General features: G+C 41.2%; 1 protein-coding gene across 1 annotated transcript in view; it reads right to left on the bottom strand.

Annotated features, from left to right (window-relative positions):
- Positions 1-18,708, bottom strand: part of IDO2 (indoleamine 2,3-dioxygenase 2) — a 73,495-nt gene that overhangs the window by 35,710 nt on the left and 19,077 nt on the right. The window contains exons 3-4 of the mRNA XM_023214496.2: positions 18,054-18,149; positions 2,313-2,432 (exon numbers count right to left, since the gene is read on the bottom strand). Of these exons, the coding sequence (XP_023070264.1) occupies positions 2,313-2,432; positions 18,054-18,149 (216 nt within the window). The remainder of the gene's footprint in view (positions 1-2,312; positions 2,433-18,053; positions 18,150-18,708) is intronic.

Below are 18,708 nucleotides of genomic sequence, written 5' to 3'. Positions count from 1 at the left end.
GAACGAGTCTAGATTCAAACCCCATCCTTGTGCCCCCTCTTCCTTCTCCATTTTCATTTCTCCTTAAGATAAAATATCCATTAAGAATGCCCTGCTTTTGCCTTCATTTTTCCCTTGAATTTTTTCTTGGGTGGAAAACAATGAAGAGCTTTAAAAGGTTTTGCAGTGTGAACCTCGGGTACACTTTCCTCAGAAGGCACTGGAAAGCTAGGTACTTTCTGAGCTGAAAAGTCAAGGGAGGAGAAACAAAGAAAGTGAAAGGCGATCTGAGGCGAGATGGTGGGTACGGGGAGCCTCCCGGTTCCCTGGAACTACCAGGGCACAGCTGGGAGGAGAAGACTTCCTTCCCCTATCACTCTTCTCTCCCCTAAACCCCAATTTAGGATAATGGTTTGCGGAGGGGATGGTCTAAAGAGGACCCACTGGGACGTGCCTAGACTTCAAACTTTTCAGCATCAGACACACTGTTTTAAAAATGCAATGCACTGGCCGGGTGCTGGGGCCCATGCCTGTAATCACAGCACTTTGGGAGACCCAGGTGGGTGGATCACCTGAGGTCAGGAGTTCGAGATCAGTCTGGCCAACATGGTGAAAACCTGTCTCTACTAAAAATACAAAAAAAAAAAAAAAAAAAATAGCTGGCCATGATGGCAGGTGCCTGTAATGCCAGCTACTCAGGAGGCTGAGGCCGGAGAATCCCTTGGACCCAGGAAGCCAAGGTTGCAGTGAGCCAAGATCACGCCACCGCACCCTAGCCTGGGCGACAAGAGTAAAACTCTGTATCAAAAAAAAGAAGATATGCACTGACAAATAACAAGGCTGAGGTGACTCTACACTGTTCCTCTTCCTGAGGCTCCTTTGTTTCCCTGAGAGACAAGAGGTAAGATCAGTCAGGCAAACACAGTGGGCACAGGCTGTTCTCTTCACCGTGGAGTTCTAGGCCATGGGTAACTCCCTGATTTCTGGGAAAGGCACACTTTTAAAACTGACAAGGAATAGTAACTGACACTGTGGATGGAAACTGTACAAAGTTATACAATGATTCAGAAGATTTGGATGAAATATTAAAAGACAGACTCATAATTGGCTGGATAAAAAGCAGTATTAAAAAAAATAATGAAGATGAGTATTGTAAATATCAATATGTCCCCTGGGGAAAGAAGGCTGCACCAGTAAAATCAGAAGATCTGGGTTCTGGCCTTGGCTTTTGCACTAACATGCTGTCTGACCTTGATTAAGGAATTAAGTGTCTGTGCTTTTCAGTTGTAAAATGGGCCTGGTATGGCTCTCGTTACTTTACAGGATTGTGAAGAGAAACCTGGATAATTTATATACGTAAGAGTACAAAATGCTGTGAGGTCTTTATGAATTCTCAGTCTGTCTTCAGGTCCAGCATGGTGGCTCACGCCTATAATCCCAGGACGGGAGGCAAAGGCAGGAGGATCACTTGAGGCCAGGAGTTTAAGAGCAGCCTGGGCAAAAGAGCAAGACCCTCATCTCTACAAAAAATTTTTAACGATTAGCTGGGTGTGGCGGTACGTGCTGCTAGCCCCAGCTTCTCGGGAGGCTGAGGTGTGAGGGTCGCTTGAGCCCGGGAGGAGTTGAGGCTGCAGTGAGCTATGATTGCACCACTGCACTCCAGCCTGGGCAACATAGTGCGACCCTGTTTTAAAGTAAAAAAGCAATCTGCCTTCACATACAGCTCTTCAAACATTCTTGGAAAAGGGTGCCAAAAAACAAACAAACAAAAACAAATTCAAAAGCTTATAAAAGGAAGAAATAGCTATCAGTTTAAAAAACAAATTACCTTCTTAGAAAAAAAATAAAAAATTCCTTCATTTAAATGGCCCTTCAGGTTGGGCGCATTGACTCATGCCTATAATCCCAGCACTCTGGGAGGCCGAGGCAGGCAGATTACCTGAGGTTAAGAGTTCGAGACCAGCCTGGGCAACATGGTGAAACCCATCTCTACTAAAAATACAAAAATTAGCCAGGCGTGGTGGTGGGTGCCTGTAGTACCAGCTACTCGAAAGGCTGAGGCAGGAGAATTACTTGAACCTGGAAGGGGAGGTTGCAGCGAACCAAGATCATCCCACTGCTCTCCAGCCTGAGTGACAGAGTGAGACTGTCTCAAAATAAAATAAATAATAAATAATAATAAATGAACCCTTCATCCTTGCTTAAACTAATGCCCATCGAGAAGAAGAAAGCATCCATTTTCCGGGAAAACAGTGTAGCACCAAGCAGGGAGCACATTACTCCAGGCGCAACCAACCTGCTGGTAACAGGAGAAGCAGCTCTCTGGCCCTCACCTCTGCCGGCTGGGCCTCTCCTTCCTGCCAGACATAACCCATGGTGAGGAAGCTCAGGACCAGGTGGGCCAGGCGCTGCTCTCGGTGACCTTTCAGGAACTGGCAGCTCAGCAAGGGCATCTGTTCATGAAAATCCAAATACTGTCAGAGGAGGGATGGGAATGGGGACAGGGGAGGGAACAGGGCCTGGGGACCTGGGATGTGAAGGGATCTTTGGGTGCAAGGCATGGGTTGTATTTTAATGAAGGAACAAAGAGCCCGCACACACACCCATTTATCCCCAGACCCAGGACCCTGCATTCTGGGAGGTGGTCCACACGACTTTGCACAGGAAGAACCTAATCGCCCACCTGAGCCCACAGTTTGTCCCCATGGCTGTGGCAGCCTCCCGTCTCCATCCCCAAAGTCACTGCTTGGCTGGAATGTTGTAGGATACTTAACTCCAAGGACTGAGCGGGCTTATTTCCTAGGGATCTTGCATGGCAACTTTTACAAGCCTGTCTTATCCTAACACTGTGGCCTGCTTGCTATCACTGACCCTGCAACAGCCCTGTGCGGTGGGTGTTCCTCTCTCTATCGAACAGGAGCAGAAACACAAGCCCTGATGCTGCCTGGGGCTTTTCACACCCCCTCCACCTCTGCCCTCCATGCCTAATTTATTTTGAGTGTTATATAATTATTTTTATTACGGCTAGACACATTTGAAAGATATACTATTAGAAAATTATTAATACTTTTCTCAAAAATAAATAAAAAATATTAATCACATTTTATTTCTAAGTCAATTTGTTCTGAATTGTAAATGACTTTGAGGACATGGGCACAAAATTATTTGTCCGTGATGACAAATGTATTAAAAATCTGTTAATTAGCAGAAATAATATTAGACTAAAAACAGAAATACTAATTTGTGGGTTTCCATCACAATGGAAAGGTACTCTACCTTCAATGCTTTTCTTAATGCTACTCAGCTAACATTTTGACAGTCTCTGGCCTCAGTTTGGGAGGGCTAAATATGTGATTTTCCCTCTAAAAGCAAAAATGAAGTTTGAGGAGCTTCTCGGAACCATTGTGAACATTTCTTTAGAATCTGCAACATGATTCAGGGCAACATGTTCGCACTATTTTCTGCTGAACATTTTGAAATACATCTTATAACTTCCTATTTATTAGAAGCATTTCATGAATTTATATACCATGAATATAAATTAAACATATGCAATATCTATTTACAACCAAAAGAGTAGACATAAGCAAACACATATTCACTCATCACTCAGCTTAAGAAACAGAACTTGACCAAAATTTTTGTAACCCTCTGTGTGCCTTGTATTGATTGTAATATCCTGCTTGCTCCTCAAGAGTATCTATTTGTTGAATTTTGTATTTGTTATTTCCTCGCTATTTATATATCCTTCAAAATTCATATATGTACGTCACTGAACAATATATTATTGGCCAGGCACGGTGACTCACACCTGTAATCCTAGCATTCTGGGAGGCTGAGACAGGCAGATCACTTGAGGTCAGGAGTTTGAGACCAGCCTGGCCAACATGGTGAAACCCCATCTCTACAAAAACAGAAAAATTAGCCAGGCGTGGTGGTGCTCACCTGTAGTCCCAGCTACTTGGGAGGCTAAGGCTGGGAAATAACCTGAACCTGGGAGGTGGAGGTTGCAGTGAGCCAGGATGTTCCCACTGCAGTCTGTCCTGGGGACAAAGCGAGACTCCATCTCAAAATATATTGATTATTTAGTTTGAATGCTTTTGAACTTAACATAATAGAATTATACTGAATACAAGATATTCTATGATTTTATTTTCTCATCAATGTTATGGCTTTGACATTCATCATTACTGGATGCATCTGCAGTTTATTTATTTTCACAGTTATTTCATGTATTTTTGCCATGATAAACCATACTTTCATATCTTTCAGAGTACGCAGTTATCAGTACGCAGGCCTAGGAAGCTCTAAGGTATTTATATACACAAAAAGGGAGTTCTTCATTAATAGGATGTATATCTTCAACATTGCCAGATAATCACAAGCAGCTTTTTGAGAGAGATTGTACCCACCCACAGTGAATAAAAGATTCATCAGGTGTTTTATATTCCTGCCAATACCTGTTCATGCCAGACTTTAAGCATTTTTCAGTTGTATGGTTATAGAACGTTATCCCATTATGGTTTTAACTTTCATTTTCTTGACTATTAATGGTAGTTTGCATTTTTCAGATGATATATTGGGAACTTATGTTTTCTATTCCACAAAATGTCTGTTGAATATTGTTTTCTATTTGGTTGTTTTTCTGACCAATTTACAGAATTTTATATACTCAGGATACAAATCTTCTTTTCATGTATATGTATGAGAATATCTTCTCTCAGTTTGTGGCTTGGCTTTCGTTGTCTTTCAGCCTATTTTGATGAACAGAGGTCCTGTTTTAAGGATATCAAGTATATCAGAAAAATACTCCAATGTTGAATGGCGTGAACCCAGGAGGCGGAGTTTGCAATGAGCCAAGATCGCACCAATGCACTCTAGCCTGGGCAACAGAGCGAGACTCCATCACAAAAAAAAAAAAAAAAAAAAAAAAAAAAAAAGAAGAAAAAGAAAAAAAAATACTCCAATGTTATGCCTTATTAGAAAAATCATTTTTTTCTTTTTTTTTCTTTTTGAGATGGAGTCTCTCACTGTTGCCCAGGCTAGAGTGCAATGGCACGATGGCACAATCTCGGCTCACTGCAACCTCTGCCTCCTTGGTTCAAGTGATTCTCCTGCCTCAGTCTCCCGAATAGCTGAGATTACAGGCGCATGCCACCACACCCAGCTAATTTTGTGTGTTTTTTTTTTTTTTGACGGAGTCTCACTCTTTCGCCAGGCTGGTGTGCAGTCGTGCAATCTCGGTTCACTGCAACCTCTTCTTCCTGGGTTCAAGCTATTCTCCTGCCTCAGCCTCCCAAGTAGATGGGACTACAGGTGCGCACCACCACGCCCAGCTAATTTTTATATTTTTAGTAGAGATGAGTTTTCACCATATTGGCCAGGATGGTCTCAATCTCTTGACTTTGTGATCCACCCACCTGGCCCTCCCAAAGTACTGGGATTACAGGTGTGAGCCACGGCGTCCAGTCAATTTTGTGTCTTTTCAGTAGAGATGGGGTTTCACCATGTTGGCCAGGCTGGTCTCAAACTCCTGACCTCAGGTAATCCATCCATCTCGGCCTCCCAAAATGCTGGGATCACAGTCATGAGCCACTACACCTAACCCTAGAAAATTCTTCCTTCATGCCAGTACATAAAGATACTCTCCAACATTTTCTTCCAACAGATGAAACATTTTTGATTTTGGCATTTAAGTTTGTATCCATCTTGAATGAACTTATTTTTGTTTGTGGTGAAAAGAGCAGAGCCAGTTAATCATTTTGCTATGTGCAAACTCTATGTATGGATTACCAGTCATGTTACTACCATCGTGTTCCCAACATTTCACCCCTGTCCCATATTCAGTGTGTATTCCATACACACATGGGTCTGTATGTAGGTCCCCTGTTAAGTTTTGATTCCCTTGGTTATTGGTCAGAATTTCTATGGCTTTATAACGTGTCATGATAACTGACAGCACAAATCTTACTTCACTGTTAACTATGTAATATTTTTCTGGTTCATTTCTTTTATAATCTGGCATAGCACACCAATACAAACATTATTTTGGCTGGGCGCAGTGGCTCATGCCTGTAATTCCAGCACTTTGAGAGGCCAAGGCGGGTGGATCACTTCAGGTCAGGAGTTCAAGACCAGTAGGATTTTGGTGAAACCCAGTCTCTACCAAAAATGTAAAAAACTAGCTGGATGTGGTGGCAGGAACCTGTAATCCCAACTACTCGGGAGGCTGAGGCAGGAGAATCGCTTGACCCTGGGAGGCAGAGGTTGCAGTGAGTCAAGATTGTCCCACTACACTCCAGCCTGGGAGACACAGCGAGACTCCATCTCAGAAAAAAAAAACCAAAAAACAAAACAAAAACAAAAAAAAAAACAAGAAAATCCATGATTTTAGTTTTACAACTGTCATTCCACTATGTCCCAAGTTTTGTTAAAAAGAAATAAGGAGTTTAACTGTATCATTCTATCACGACTTGGTCACAAGAATATGTACCTACACACAATGCACTCACAAATTATTTTAGAAATTATTTTCTTATTTCACAGTCACATTATCAATGATTATAATGACCATAAAATTTACTGGTTTCATTGTTTCACAGTGTTTCTTATATGCTCATATTTTCCTTTCCTAAGTCCTTGATTCTAAATTGTATTCACTTTATTGGAATAATTCCTGAGCAACTGAGACAAAATACTTGAATGTTATATTTTCTTACTTCTTGGTTTGACGGATATCATGTCCTTTTGTACTCATAGATGAACGATACAATTCTGGGTTCTTAATTTTTTTTTTTTTTTTGCTAAAACTTTACAAATATTTCTAAATTGTCTTTTTAAATAAAATAACTTTATGAACAGGTGTATATTTAATTTTTACTTTCAATCACACTCCAGTGCTACTTGATGTATTTTCTTGCTCATATTGCTCCAGCCTGGCCATTGATAGCTCTTTCAGTTGGCTCCTGTGTTCCATGTGACATATACTCAACCTTTCTGAGCACTCTCCCACTTTCTAGTGGGACAAGATGTTCTGGGGTCATTTTGTATTTTCCCTACCTGAGGTTTATTATCAGCTATTTCTTTTCTTTTTTTTTTTCTTTTTTTCTTTTTTTTGAGATGGAGTCTCACTCTGTTACCCAGGCTGGAGTGCAGTGGCATGATCTCAGCCACTGCAACCTCCACCTCCTGGGTTCAAGCAATTCCCTGCCTCAGCCTCCCAAGTAGCTGGGATTACAGGCACCTACCACCACGCCCGGCTAATTTTTGTATTTTTAGGAGAGATGGGGCTTCACCATCTTAGCCATGCTGGTCTTGAACTCCTGACCTCGGGATCCACCTGCCTTGGCCTCCCAAAGTGCTGGGATTACAGGCGAGAGCCACCACACATGGTCTATTATCAGCTATTTCTTCAAGAACACCAGGCTACTGTTATTGGAGAAAGGTATTTATCTGGGCAGTTGGTTTACTCATTGCTACTGGGATGTCACTAATTCCAGATCCTTGCAGTGGATAGATCTAGGAAACGTGTGTGTGTGTGTGTATATACATACATATAACTCATTATATAGGCATATGTAAGTAGTATTATACATTCATATGTATTTATAAATATTAAACAAAACATGACTTCATACTGTGTCCGGAATTGGTGGGTTCTTTGTCTTGCTGACTTCAAGAATGAAGCTGTGGACCCTCGCGTTAAGAGTTACAGTTTAGCACTCTCTGTCTAGCTAAAGGATTGTAAAGGCAACAGTCAGCACGCTGTCAAACGGACCAATCAACTTTCTGTAAAATGGACCAATCAGCAGGATGTGGGTGGGGCCAGGTAAGGGAATAAAAGCAGGCTGCCCAGCAGCGGCAACCTGCCTGGGTCCCCATCCACACTGTGGAAGCTTTGTTTTTTTGCTCTTTACAATAAATCTTGCTGCTGCTCACTCTGGGTCCACGCTGCCTTTATGAGCTGTAATACTCATGGTGAAGGTCTGCAGCTTCACTCCTGAAGCCAGCGAGATCACGAACCCACCGGGAAGAACCCACAACTGTAGACACACGGCCTTTAAGAGCTGTAACACTCACTGCCAGAGTCTACAGCTTCACTGCTGAAGTCAGCGAGACCACGAACCCACCAGAAGGAAGAAACTGCGGACACAGCTGAACATCTGAAGGAACAAACTCTGGACACACCATCTTAAGAACTGTAACACTCACTGCGAGGGTCCGTGGCTTCATGCTTGAAGTCAGCGAGACCAAGAACTCACCAATTCTGGACACAATACTGATGTCTCCAACTCTAATGCAGTAACACCTGTTAATTCTAGCTTTTCCTCCTACCCCTTGCTAATCTGTAACTTCCCTCACTCACAGTGAAACATCATCCGCCATCTATTTACTTATTGTTCAACCCAAGTATATACAGGCATACCTTGGAGATATTCAGGGCTCAATTCCAGACCACCACAATAAAGTGACTATCCCAATAAAGCAAATCACACATATTTAATGGCTTCCCAGTGCATGTAAAAGTTATGTTCACAACATAAAGTGTGCAATAGCATTATGTCTAGAAAAACAGTGTACATTATAAAGTACTTTATGCCTTAATTATAAAGTACTTTATTGCTAAAATATGCTAATGATCATCTGAGCCTTCAGTGAGTCATAATCTCTTTGCTGGTGGAGAGCCCTGCTTCGATGCTGATGGCTACTTACTGTTCAGGATGTTGGTTGCTGAAGGTTGGGGTGGCTTACGATAACAGGGCAGTTTGCCACATCAATTGACTCTTCCTTTCACAAATGATTTCTCCGTTGCATGCAAGCAATCTGTTTGTTAGCATTTTTTCCCCAGTAGAACTTTTTTTTTTTTTTTTTTTTTTTGAGATGGAGTCTTGCTCTGTTACCCAGGCTGGAATGCAGCGGCAAGATCTTGATTCACTGCAACCTCTGCCTCCCGGGTTCAAGTATTCTCCTGCTTCAGCCTCCCAAATAGCTGGGATCACAGGAACCTGCCATCATGCCCAGCTAATTTTTGTATTTTTAGTGGAGGTAGTAGTGTTTCATTATGTTGGCCAGACTGGTCTCAAACAACCTCAAGTGATCCGCCTGCGTTGGCCTCCCAAAGTGCTGCCATGAGCCACTGCACTCAGCCCCCAGTAGAATTTCTTTTAAAATTGCAGTTAATCCTCTCAAACCCTACCGATGCTTTATCAACTATGTTTATGGAACATTTTAATTTTTTTTAATCATTTCAACAATGTTCAATAACATTTCAACAGCAGTTCAAACACAGTATTTTCACCACAAGTAAATTCTGTGTTGTGCAACTACTTTCTTTGCTCCGTAAGAAGCAACTTATCTCTTAAACTGCAATCATGTGGCCGGCATATTGGCTCACTCCTGTAATCCCAGCACTTTGGGAGGCAGAGGTGGGCAGATCACCTGAGGTCAGGAGTTTGAGACCAGCCTGGCCAAACATGGCAAAACCCCATCTCTACTAAAAATACAAAAAATTAGCTGGGCGTGGTGGCAGGTGCCTATAATCCTAGGTACTCAGGGGACTGAGGCAGGAGAATTGCTTGAACCCGGGAGGCAGAGCCTGCAGTGAGCCAAGACTGCACCACTGCACTCCAGTCTGGACAACAAGAGCGAAACTCTGTCTCAAAAAAAAGAAAAGGAAAGTTCAATCATGAGATTGCAGCAACTCAGTTACAAAATCAGATTCCACTTCTAATATTAGTTCTCATACTATTTCTGCCACATCTGCAGTGACTTCCTCTGCTCAAGTCTTGAACCCCTCAAAGTCATCCATAAGGGTTGACTTCTTGCAGACTCCTATTAATGTTTTATTTTGACATCCTCCATAAATCATGAATGCTTTTAATAGTATCTAGAATAGTGAATCCTTTCCAGGTTTCCATCTGGCTTTGCCCAAATTCTTGAAAGACATCACTATCTGTGTCAGGAATAGCCTTACAAAGTATAGTTTTTATTTTTTTATTATTTATTTATTTATTTATTTGAGATGGACTCTCTGTCACCAGGGCTGGAGTGCACTGGCGTGATCTCAGCTCACTGCAAGCTCCGCCTCCCGGGTTCACGCCATTCTCCTGTCTCAGCCTCCCCAGCAGCTGGGACTACAGACACCCACCACCACGCCTGGCTAATTTTTTGTATTTTTAGTAGAAACAGGGTTTCACCATGTTAGCCAGAAAGGTCTCGATCTCCTGACCTCGTGATCTGCCTGCCTCAGCCTCCCAAAGTGCTGGGATTACAGGCGTGAGCCACCGCACCTGGCCACAAAATATAATTCTTAAATAATAAGACTTGAAAGCCAAAATGACTCCTTGATCCATAGGTTGCAGAACAAATGTGTTAGCAGACATGAAAACAACATTTATTTCCTTGCACCCATTAGAGCTCATGGGTGACCAGAGCCATTGTTAAAAAGCAGTAGTATTTTGAAAGGAATTTTTTTTTTTCTGAACAGTAGGTCGCAACAGTGAGCTTAAAATATTCAGGAAAGCATGCTGTAAATAGATATGCCAGGCTTTATTGTCCATTTATAGAGCACAGGCAGAGTAGATTTAGCATGACTGGTAAGGGCCCTAAGATAAAATCAACAGCTGCACTAGCCCCTAACAAGATAGTCCACCTGTCCTTTCAAGCCAGGCACTGACTCTTTTCTAACTATGAAAGTCGTGGGCCAGGCGTAGTGGCTCATTCCAGTAATCCCAGCACTTTGGGAGGCCAAGGTGGGTGGATCACGAGGTCAGAGATAGAGACCATCCTGGCCAATGTGGTGAAACACTGTCTCTACTAAAACTGCAAAAATTAGCTGGGCATGGAGACACACGTCTGTAGTCCCAGCTACTCGGGAGGTTGAGGCAGGAAAATCACTTGAACCCGGGAGGCAGAGGTGGCAGTGAGCTGAGATCGCGCCACTGCACTCCAGTCTGGCAACAGAGTGAGACTCTGTCTCAAAAGAAAAAAAAAAAAAGTAAGTCCTGGATGGAATCTTCTTCCACTAAAAGATGATTTTGTCTACACTGAACACCTATTTTTAAATGTAGCCACCGGTTGGGCCTGGTGGCTCATGCCTGTAATCCCAGCACTTTGGGAAGCCAAGGTGGGTGGATCACCTGAGGTCAGAAGTTCAAGACCAGCCTGGCCAATGTGATGAACTCCTGTCTCTACTAAAAATACAAAAATTAGTCAGGTGTTGTGGCAGATGCCTGTAATCCCAGCTACTGGGGAGGCTGAGGCAGGAGAATTGCTTGAACCTGGGAGATGGAGGTTGCAGTGAGCCAACATCACGCCACTGCACTCTAGCCTGTGGGACAGAACAAGACTTTGTCTCAAAATAAATAAATTAATGAATAATAAAAATAAAAAATAAATGTAGCCACCTTCATCAATGATTTCAGCTGGATCTTCTGGATAATTTGCTGCAGCTTCTCCCTCAGCACTTGCTGCTTCACTTTGCACTTTTATGTTGTGGAGATGGCTTCTTGCCTCATACTTCATGAACCAAACTCTGCTACCTTAAAACTTTTTTTTCTGCAGCTTCTTTACCCCTCTCAGACTTCGTAAAATTGAAGAGAGTTAGGGCCTTTCTCTGAATTAGGCTTTGGTTTGAAGTTGTGGCTGGTTTGATCTTCTATCCAAAACACTCAAACTTTCTCTATATCAGCAATAAAGCTCTTTTGCTGTCTTGTCATTCATGTGTTCACTGGAGTAGCACTTTTAATTTTCCTCAAAAACTTTTTCTTTGCACTCCCAGCTTGGCTGTTTGGCAAAAGAGGCCCAGCTTTAAGCCTATCTGGTTTTGACATGACTTTCTCACCAAGCTTAATCATTTCTAGCTTTAGATTTTTTTTTTTTTTTTCCTGAGACGGAGTTTTACTCTTATTTCCCAGGCTGGAGTGCAATCGCGTTATTTCGGCTCACTGCAACCTCCATCTCCCGGGTTCAAATGATTCTTCTGCCTCAGCCTCCTGAGTAGCTGGGATTACAGGTGTGCACCACCACCCCCGGCTAATTTTTGTATTTTTGGTAGAGATGAGGTTTCGCCATGTTGGCCAGGCTGGTCTCGAACTCCTGACCTCAGGTGATCCCCCTGCGTTGGCTTCCCAAAGTGCTGGGATTACAGGCATGAGCCAGCATGGCCAGGCTCTAGTTTTAGATTTGTAAAGTGAGAGACCTGCAACTCCTTTCACTTGAACACTTAGAGGCCAGTGTAGGATTATTAATTGGCCTAATTTCAATATTATTATGTCTCAGGAAACCAGGAGGCCTGAGGAGGGGGAGAGAGATGGGGTAATGGCTGGTCAGTGGAGCAGTCAGAACATATACATTTACCAATTAAGTTTCAGGACTTATAGGGGCACAGTTTATGGCACCTTCAAAACAATTATTATAGTAATATTAAAGATCACTGATCACAGATCACTGTAACAGATGTAATAGTAAAGAAAAAGTTTTAAATATTGTGAGAATTATTAAAATATGACACACAGACACCAAATGCGCACACACTATTGGAAAAATGGGGTTGACAGACTTGCCTGATGCAAGGTTGCCACGAATCTTCAATTTGTAAAAATTGAAATATCTGCAAAACGCAAAGTTATGACTACATGTAAAGCAGTTTCACAACTGTTCACCTGCACCCTGTGAAAAACTGATTTACCAATTAGAGTATAGTGATCACATAAAGTTTCATTTACCATAAGCCTTACAGATTCTAGTTACAGCACAACAGTATTTTCTGGAGTAATTTAAGTCTGTTCCTTTCCCTGATCCCCACTCTCCTCATCGAGGTTATATAGTGCATTTGTTGTCCAGTTAGGTTGTTTTTTTTTGTTTTGTTTTTTCACTTCTTTAAAATTTTACTTTAAGTTCTGGGATACATGTGCAGAACGTGCAGGTTTGTTGCATAGGTACACATGTGCCATGGTGGTTTGCTGCACCTGTCAACCCATCATCTAGGTTTTAAGCTCCCTCACGCATTAGGTATTTGTCCTAATGCTCTCCCTCCCCTAGCCCCCCACCACCCAACAGGCCCCGGTGTGTGATGTTCCCCTCCCTGTGTCCATGTGTTTTCATTGTTCAACTCCCGCATATGAGTAAAAACATGTGATGTTTGGTTTCTGTTCCTGTGTTAGTTTGCTGAGAGTCCAGTTAGTTTTATTTGTCACAGTCTGCATTCCATCCTAGTATTCTCCCAATATTCTGGTTTATTTTTTAAAATTTGTGTACATGAAAGTCCATTCTTTGTGACATACAGTTCTATGGGTTTTTCAGTGACTAGAGCCATATATCCATCACCTGAGTGCCATATTAAACAGTTCAATCATGCTAAACATTCCCCTATATGTTACCTTTGCAGTCAACTACCCACTCCTTGCCTGTCTCTGGTAACCTTAAAGGTATATTTAATCCTTCTAGCTTTGCCTTTTCTAGAAAGTCATTTGAAAAGAATCATAAAATATAGGCCTGACATCTTTCATTTAGGGAAATATACTTAAGGTTCGTCCCTGTCATTGCACAAATTAATTGTTCAATCATTTGTATCACTGAATACTATTCCACTATCTATTCTACAATGTACAATTACTATAACTTGGTTTATTCATTCCCCTGCTGAGAGATGTCCTGTTTTCTTCAAGTTTTTTTTTTTTTTTTTTGGTGATTATGAATAAAGCTGTTATAAACATTCACAATATAGATTTTCTTTTCTGGGAACATAAATTTCCCATTTACTTGGATAAATACTTAGGAATACTATTGCTGAGTTGTGTGGTAAATCTATGTTTCATTTTATAAGAATCTGCCAAGCTAGTTTTCAAATTGGCTGTACCATTTTGCATTTCAACCAGCAATGAATGAAAGTCTCTATTGCTACACATCCTCTTCGGCATTTGATATGGCCAGATTAAAAAAAACAATTTAGCCATCCAAATAGGTATGAAATTGTCTTTTAGGCTGGCATGGTGGCTCATGTCTGTAATCCCAGCACTCTGGGAGGCCAAGACGGGTGGATTACCCGAAGTCAGGAGTTTGAGACCAGCCTGGCCAACATGGTGAAACCCCGTCTCTACTAAAAGTACAAAAATTAGCTGGGCGTGGTGGTGGGCGCCTGTAATCCCAGCTACTTGGGAAGCTGAGGCAGGAGAATTGCTTGAACCCAGAGGCAGAGGTTGCAGTGAGCCAAGATCGATTGCACCACTGCACTCCAACCTGGGTGACGAGTGAAACTCCGTCTCAAAAAAAGAGAAAAGAAACTGTCTTTTAATATTTAGCATTGCAGGTAAACAGTCCTATGTATTTACTCTGTAAATAAACTGTTTTTCATTTTTGTTTTCTATGAACATTCAGATTTCTTTATGCTAAAAAATTCACAATTTCATCTGAGTATTTACATGTGCCCCCCAACCCTCACCCCATTTCTTTCTGATATAAAAAACTCAAATATTTCTTAAGGTCTAAAAATTTTGTGCTTATATGTTGGAAGTTTTACTTTTCCTCCACCCATCTGCTTATAGGATTCCATGATAACGAATTTGGATCCCCTGTATTTCTCTTTTTTATGCATGTTTATTTTTCTGATAGTTTGCACTCTTTGATTTTTGCTTTATGCTTTATGAAATTTCTCAAGGAAGTCCCTAAATCACTATATATATATTTTTGCAATCAATGTTTTACTGAATTTGTTGAGTTTATATTGAGGAGTTTTTGGATATGTGTGGTTTTTTATTTCTAATAGTTCTTTTTATATATCAGCTTTCACTTAATTTATGAAGGCAATATACTGGATACACAAAATAGAATATTTAAAGCACTAATATCATCTTAATTATTTATTTGAGGCCATTGGTCCGCAATGCCGAGTGGGCTACCCTCTTCTTTTTGAGTTGCCCATTTTTTCCATATTATTTGGCAATCTTGTGTATTCAAATTCATGAACAAAGGTTAGTTTTATTAAGATTAGTGTCTAATATGGATTTTCTTATTGTATTTCCAGAATTCCGCTGGATTTCTTCTTGCATAGCTCCCTCTGATCATGTCTTCCTGGGAAATGTGAGTGGATGGGTCTAAGCCAATTAATACATTTTGTTTCAAGATACAGATAGATATGTTGAGACATTCTAAGACAAGGTGGTTGGCTTAGGTTCACTGTAAGATCAAAGCTGTAAATTCACTTATTCTGTTGTCTGTAGCAAGTAAAGGATCCAGAAAACATGTTTTTGTCTATAGCTCCATCTGTGATTCTGGAAACTATCATATTTGCCTCTCACAGAAAATTCCCGATTCAGTCTCTGGAAACTATTGTATTTGCTTCTCACAAACAATTCCTGTTTCAGTCTCAGCCTTTGGTGGTAAAATCTAAAAACTGGACTTAATTTGTTAGATATTTTCTAGGCAATTAAAAGTAGGGATAGAGGCTGTGCACAGTGGCTCATGCCTATAATCCCAGCATTTTGGGAGGCTGGTGGATCACAAGATTAGGAGTTCGAGACCAGCCTGGCCAATATGGTGAAACCCCATCTCTACTACAAATACAAAAATTAGATGGGCGTGGTGGCTGGTGCCTGTAGTCCCAGCTACTCAGGAGGCTGAGGCAGGAAAATTGCTTGAACCTGGGAGGTGGAGGTTGCAGTGAGTGAGCCAAGATCGTACCACTGCACTGCAGCCTGGGAGACAGAATGAGACTCTGTCTCAAAAAAAAAAAAAAAAAAAAAGGAGTGATAGAGACCAAGAGTGTTGTGTTAGTTTTATGGGCTACCATAACTAATGACCACAAATGGCATGACTTAAAACAGCAGAAATGTACTCTGCCACAGTTATGGAAGATAGAAGTCCCAAATTAAGGTATTAATAGGGTTGGTTTCTTCTGGAGCCTCTGAGGGAGAATTTGTTCCATTCTGTTCCATGCCTCTCTCCTAACTCTTGGTGGCTGCCAGCAATCCTTGGCACATCTTGGCTTGTCAATGCATCATTCCAATTCTACCTCCATCTTCACGTGATGCTTTCCCTTGTGTCTGTGTCCCTGTGTTTGATTTTTCCTCTTCTTATAAGGACACTCATCATATAGAATTTAATCCAGTATCACCTCAGCTTAACTTGAATACATCTATACACATCCTATTTCCAAATAAGACCACTTTCACAGATTATGCATGAACATGACTTCTAGGAAGATACTACTAAACCCAGTAAAAATTTATATATGTATGTGTGTGTGTATATATATATATATATATATATATATATATATATATATATATAGTTTGTTTGTTTGTTTTTTTTGTTTTTTGAGACAGAGTCTCACTCTGTGGGCCAGTGGGAGTTCAGTGGTGTGATCTCAGCTAACCACAACCTCTGTCTCCCAGGTTCAAGCAATTCTCCTGCTTCAGCCTCCCAAATAGCTGGGACTGCAGGCATGTGCCACCACACCTGCCTAATTTTTTGTATTTTTAGTAGAGACATGGTTTCACCATGTTGCTCAGGCTGGTCTCGAACTCCTGAGCTCAGGCAATCCGCCAGCCTTGGCCTCCCAAAGTGCTAGGATTACAGGCGTGAGCCACTGCACCCAGCCTAAACCCAGTACAAATGTTAGGTGATGGATTTCACACTCGATTTTAGCCAAAAGGCCAAGAAATAATAGGGACTGGTTTCAATGCTGTGCTAGGAGGAGCCTCAATTTGACAAGTCCTTCTCTTCTTTTATGGCAGTTTAATCAAATAAAGCCTGGTGAATGCCTGCGGCAGAGGACCTCGTAGTTCACAAACTGAATTCTAACCTGCCCTCCTGCCAACTGTTCCAGGCTTCCCTTGCTTCTCTTCTCTGCTATTCTGAGATGGGAAAGGGAGACTCATGGGGATCTCCTTCTGCTTTGGTTAAATACTTGACATGGGTCCTGTAAACTTATTTCTGGATTTTATACATGATTTGCTTAATATGGTCAAAAACATCCTTTTTTATTCCATCATTGGAACTTTTCTTTATTTTTCTGTGCTTACAGTTATTTTCTTAATTTTTTTCTTAGTTTTGGATTTCTTTGGTCTTGTCAACACAACATTTTATCTATCAGGCAAAGAAATTACTCTGCTTAGTTTGCTATCTTCATAGACATTGAAGCCAGTCCCTTATTCATCTTCTACAGGGTTCTAGTGCTTTGCACAGAGCAGGCATTCAATGAGTATTTTAAAAAGAATTTGTAATTCTAGACATTCAATATTATCCATCAGCAAAGGGGAATTTTGGAGAGTAGAAAACTTTTCGTGGACTTCTGCAATTATGTGGTACTCCAAATTAGTAAGATTAAGACAGATGGAGAAGAGACTATAGGGAAGTAATGAATGTATATTGAATGCTATAATAGGACAAGAACTACAAAGGGGCCACTTTGAAAGTGATTTAGTTCCCATAACAATACTGTGAGACCACAGTTTCTCACATTTTATAAATAAGGAAGTGGGATTACAGAGTTCAGTAACTTTTTCAGGGTTACATAGCTATTAGGTTGGTACAAAAGTATTTGCGGTTTTTGTCATTAAAAGTAATGGCAAAAACTGCAATTACTTTTGTACCAGCCTAATAAATACTTTTGTGGAATTTACAGGCTTATTGGATGTTTCTGTAGAACCCGTGGCCAATTTTATAATTCAGAAATTCCCTCCACTTAACTATTCTATAACACCCAGGACAAAATCAAGGTAGACCCCCTCAGCAACAACAGAGCCCTGAGCAAGTACATGGAATGAGGAACCTAAGAATTTCCAAGCTGGCCTTCCTAGGCCATACCTTGTCCATTAGTTTATCATTCTCACCCAGATTCTTCTTTAAACAAACATTTGGTGAGTGATTGGTATGTGACAGGCATTGTTTTGTGCTGACTCTGGAAACCTTAGAAAAACACAGTATCAGAAGGGGTCATTCTGTTTTCCGGGAAGGTAGAGATAGCTTAGCTGATAAGTTCAATGGTAATGATCAATTGACACACTTCCGCAAGGCTACTAAAAGTGGTATGATGATGAAAACAGAATGTGATAAGGGGGTGAAGAGAAGAATACCTTGTCCACATGAGCTCGAAGCTGGTGAGCATCAATCAATTGAGGAAGTTTGTTGGCAATTTCCATCCACGACCTATAATGACCTGGAAGTTCTTTCTGCATTTAAAATAGAAACATGTAAATATTTTAGACCTCTCTGGAAAGGGGCTTCCAGGAATAGCTATTTTCACATTTCAGTCTTCAGGGGAATTCAAATCAATGAGGTAACGTGAACAGTGAAAGAAGAAGAAAGCCTAGATTAGCACAATGGAGAATATTCACAAGGCAGATAGAGGAACTAACTGCAGCAATACAAATCAAAACCATAGTGACAGACGTTCAATGAGCTTGAATAGAATGACCCTACAGAAGTCAAGACAGTAGAGGATTTCACAGAAGTAGAGAATCATCAGAAGTTCGAATGCATCATTACAGAGTTAAAGTAAGATTGACCTCTTTAAAAATCAAAACAATATTAGGAAGTCGCAAATACATATTAGTTTATCTATGTACATTTAATAGAAATTTGTCCGGAGCCATGAGGCCCGGAGTTAGCCGACCTCTGTTGCTTGATCTCCGCAAAGTGGAGACAAAATGGCACATTTCCGGGTTCTTCATTATAAACTGTTCCCGCGCGCGCCTAAACCTTTCCCGCGCGCGCCTAAACCTTTCCCGC

Source organism: Piliocolobus tephrosceles, chromosome 7, assembly GCF_002776525.5.
Source record: "Piliocolobus tephrosceles isolate RC106 chromosome 7, ASM277652v3, whole genome shotgun sequence".
NCBI lineage: Eukaryota > Metazoa > Chordata > Mammalia > Primates > Cercopithecidae > Piliocolobus > Piliocolobus tephrosceles.
Note: the sequence above shows the minus strand (reverse complement) of the source record. Positions and strands in the feature narration are given on the sequence as shown.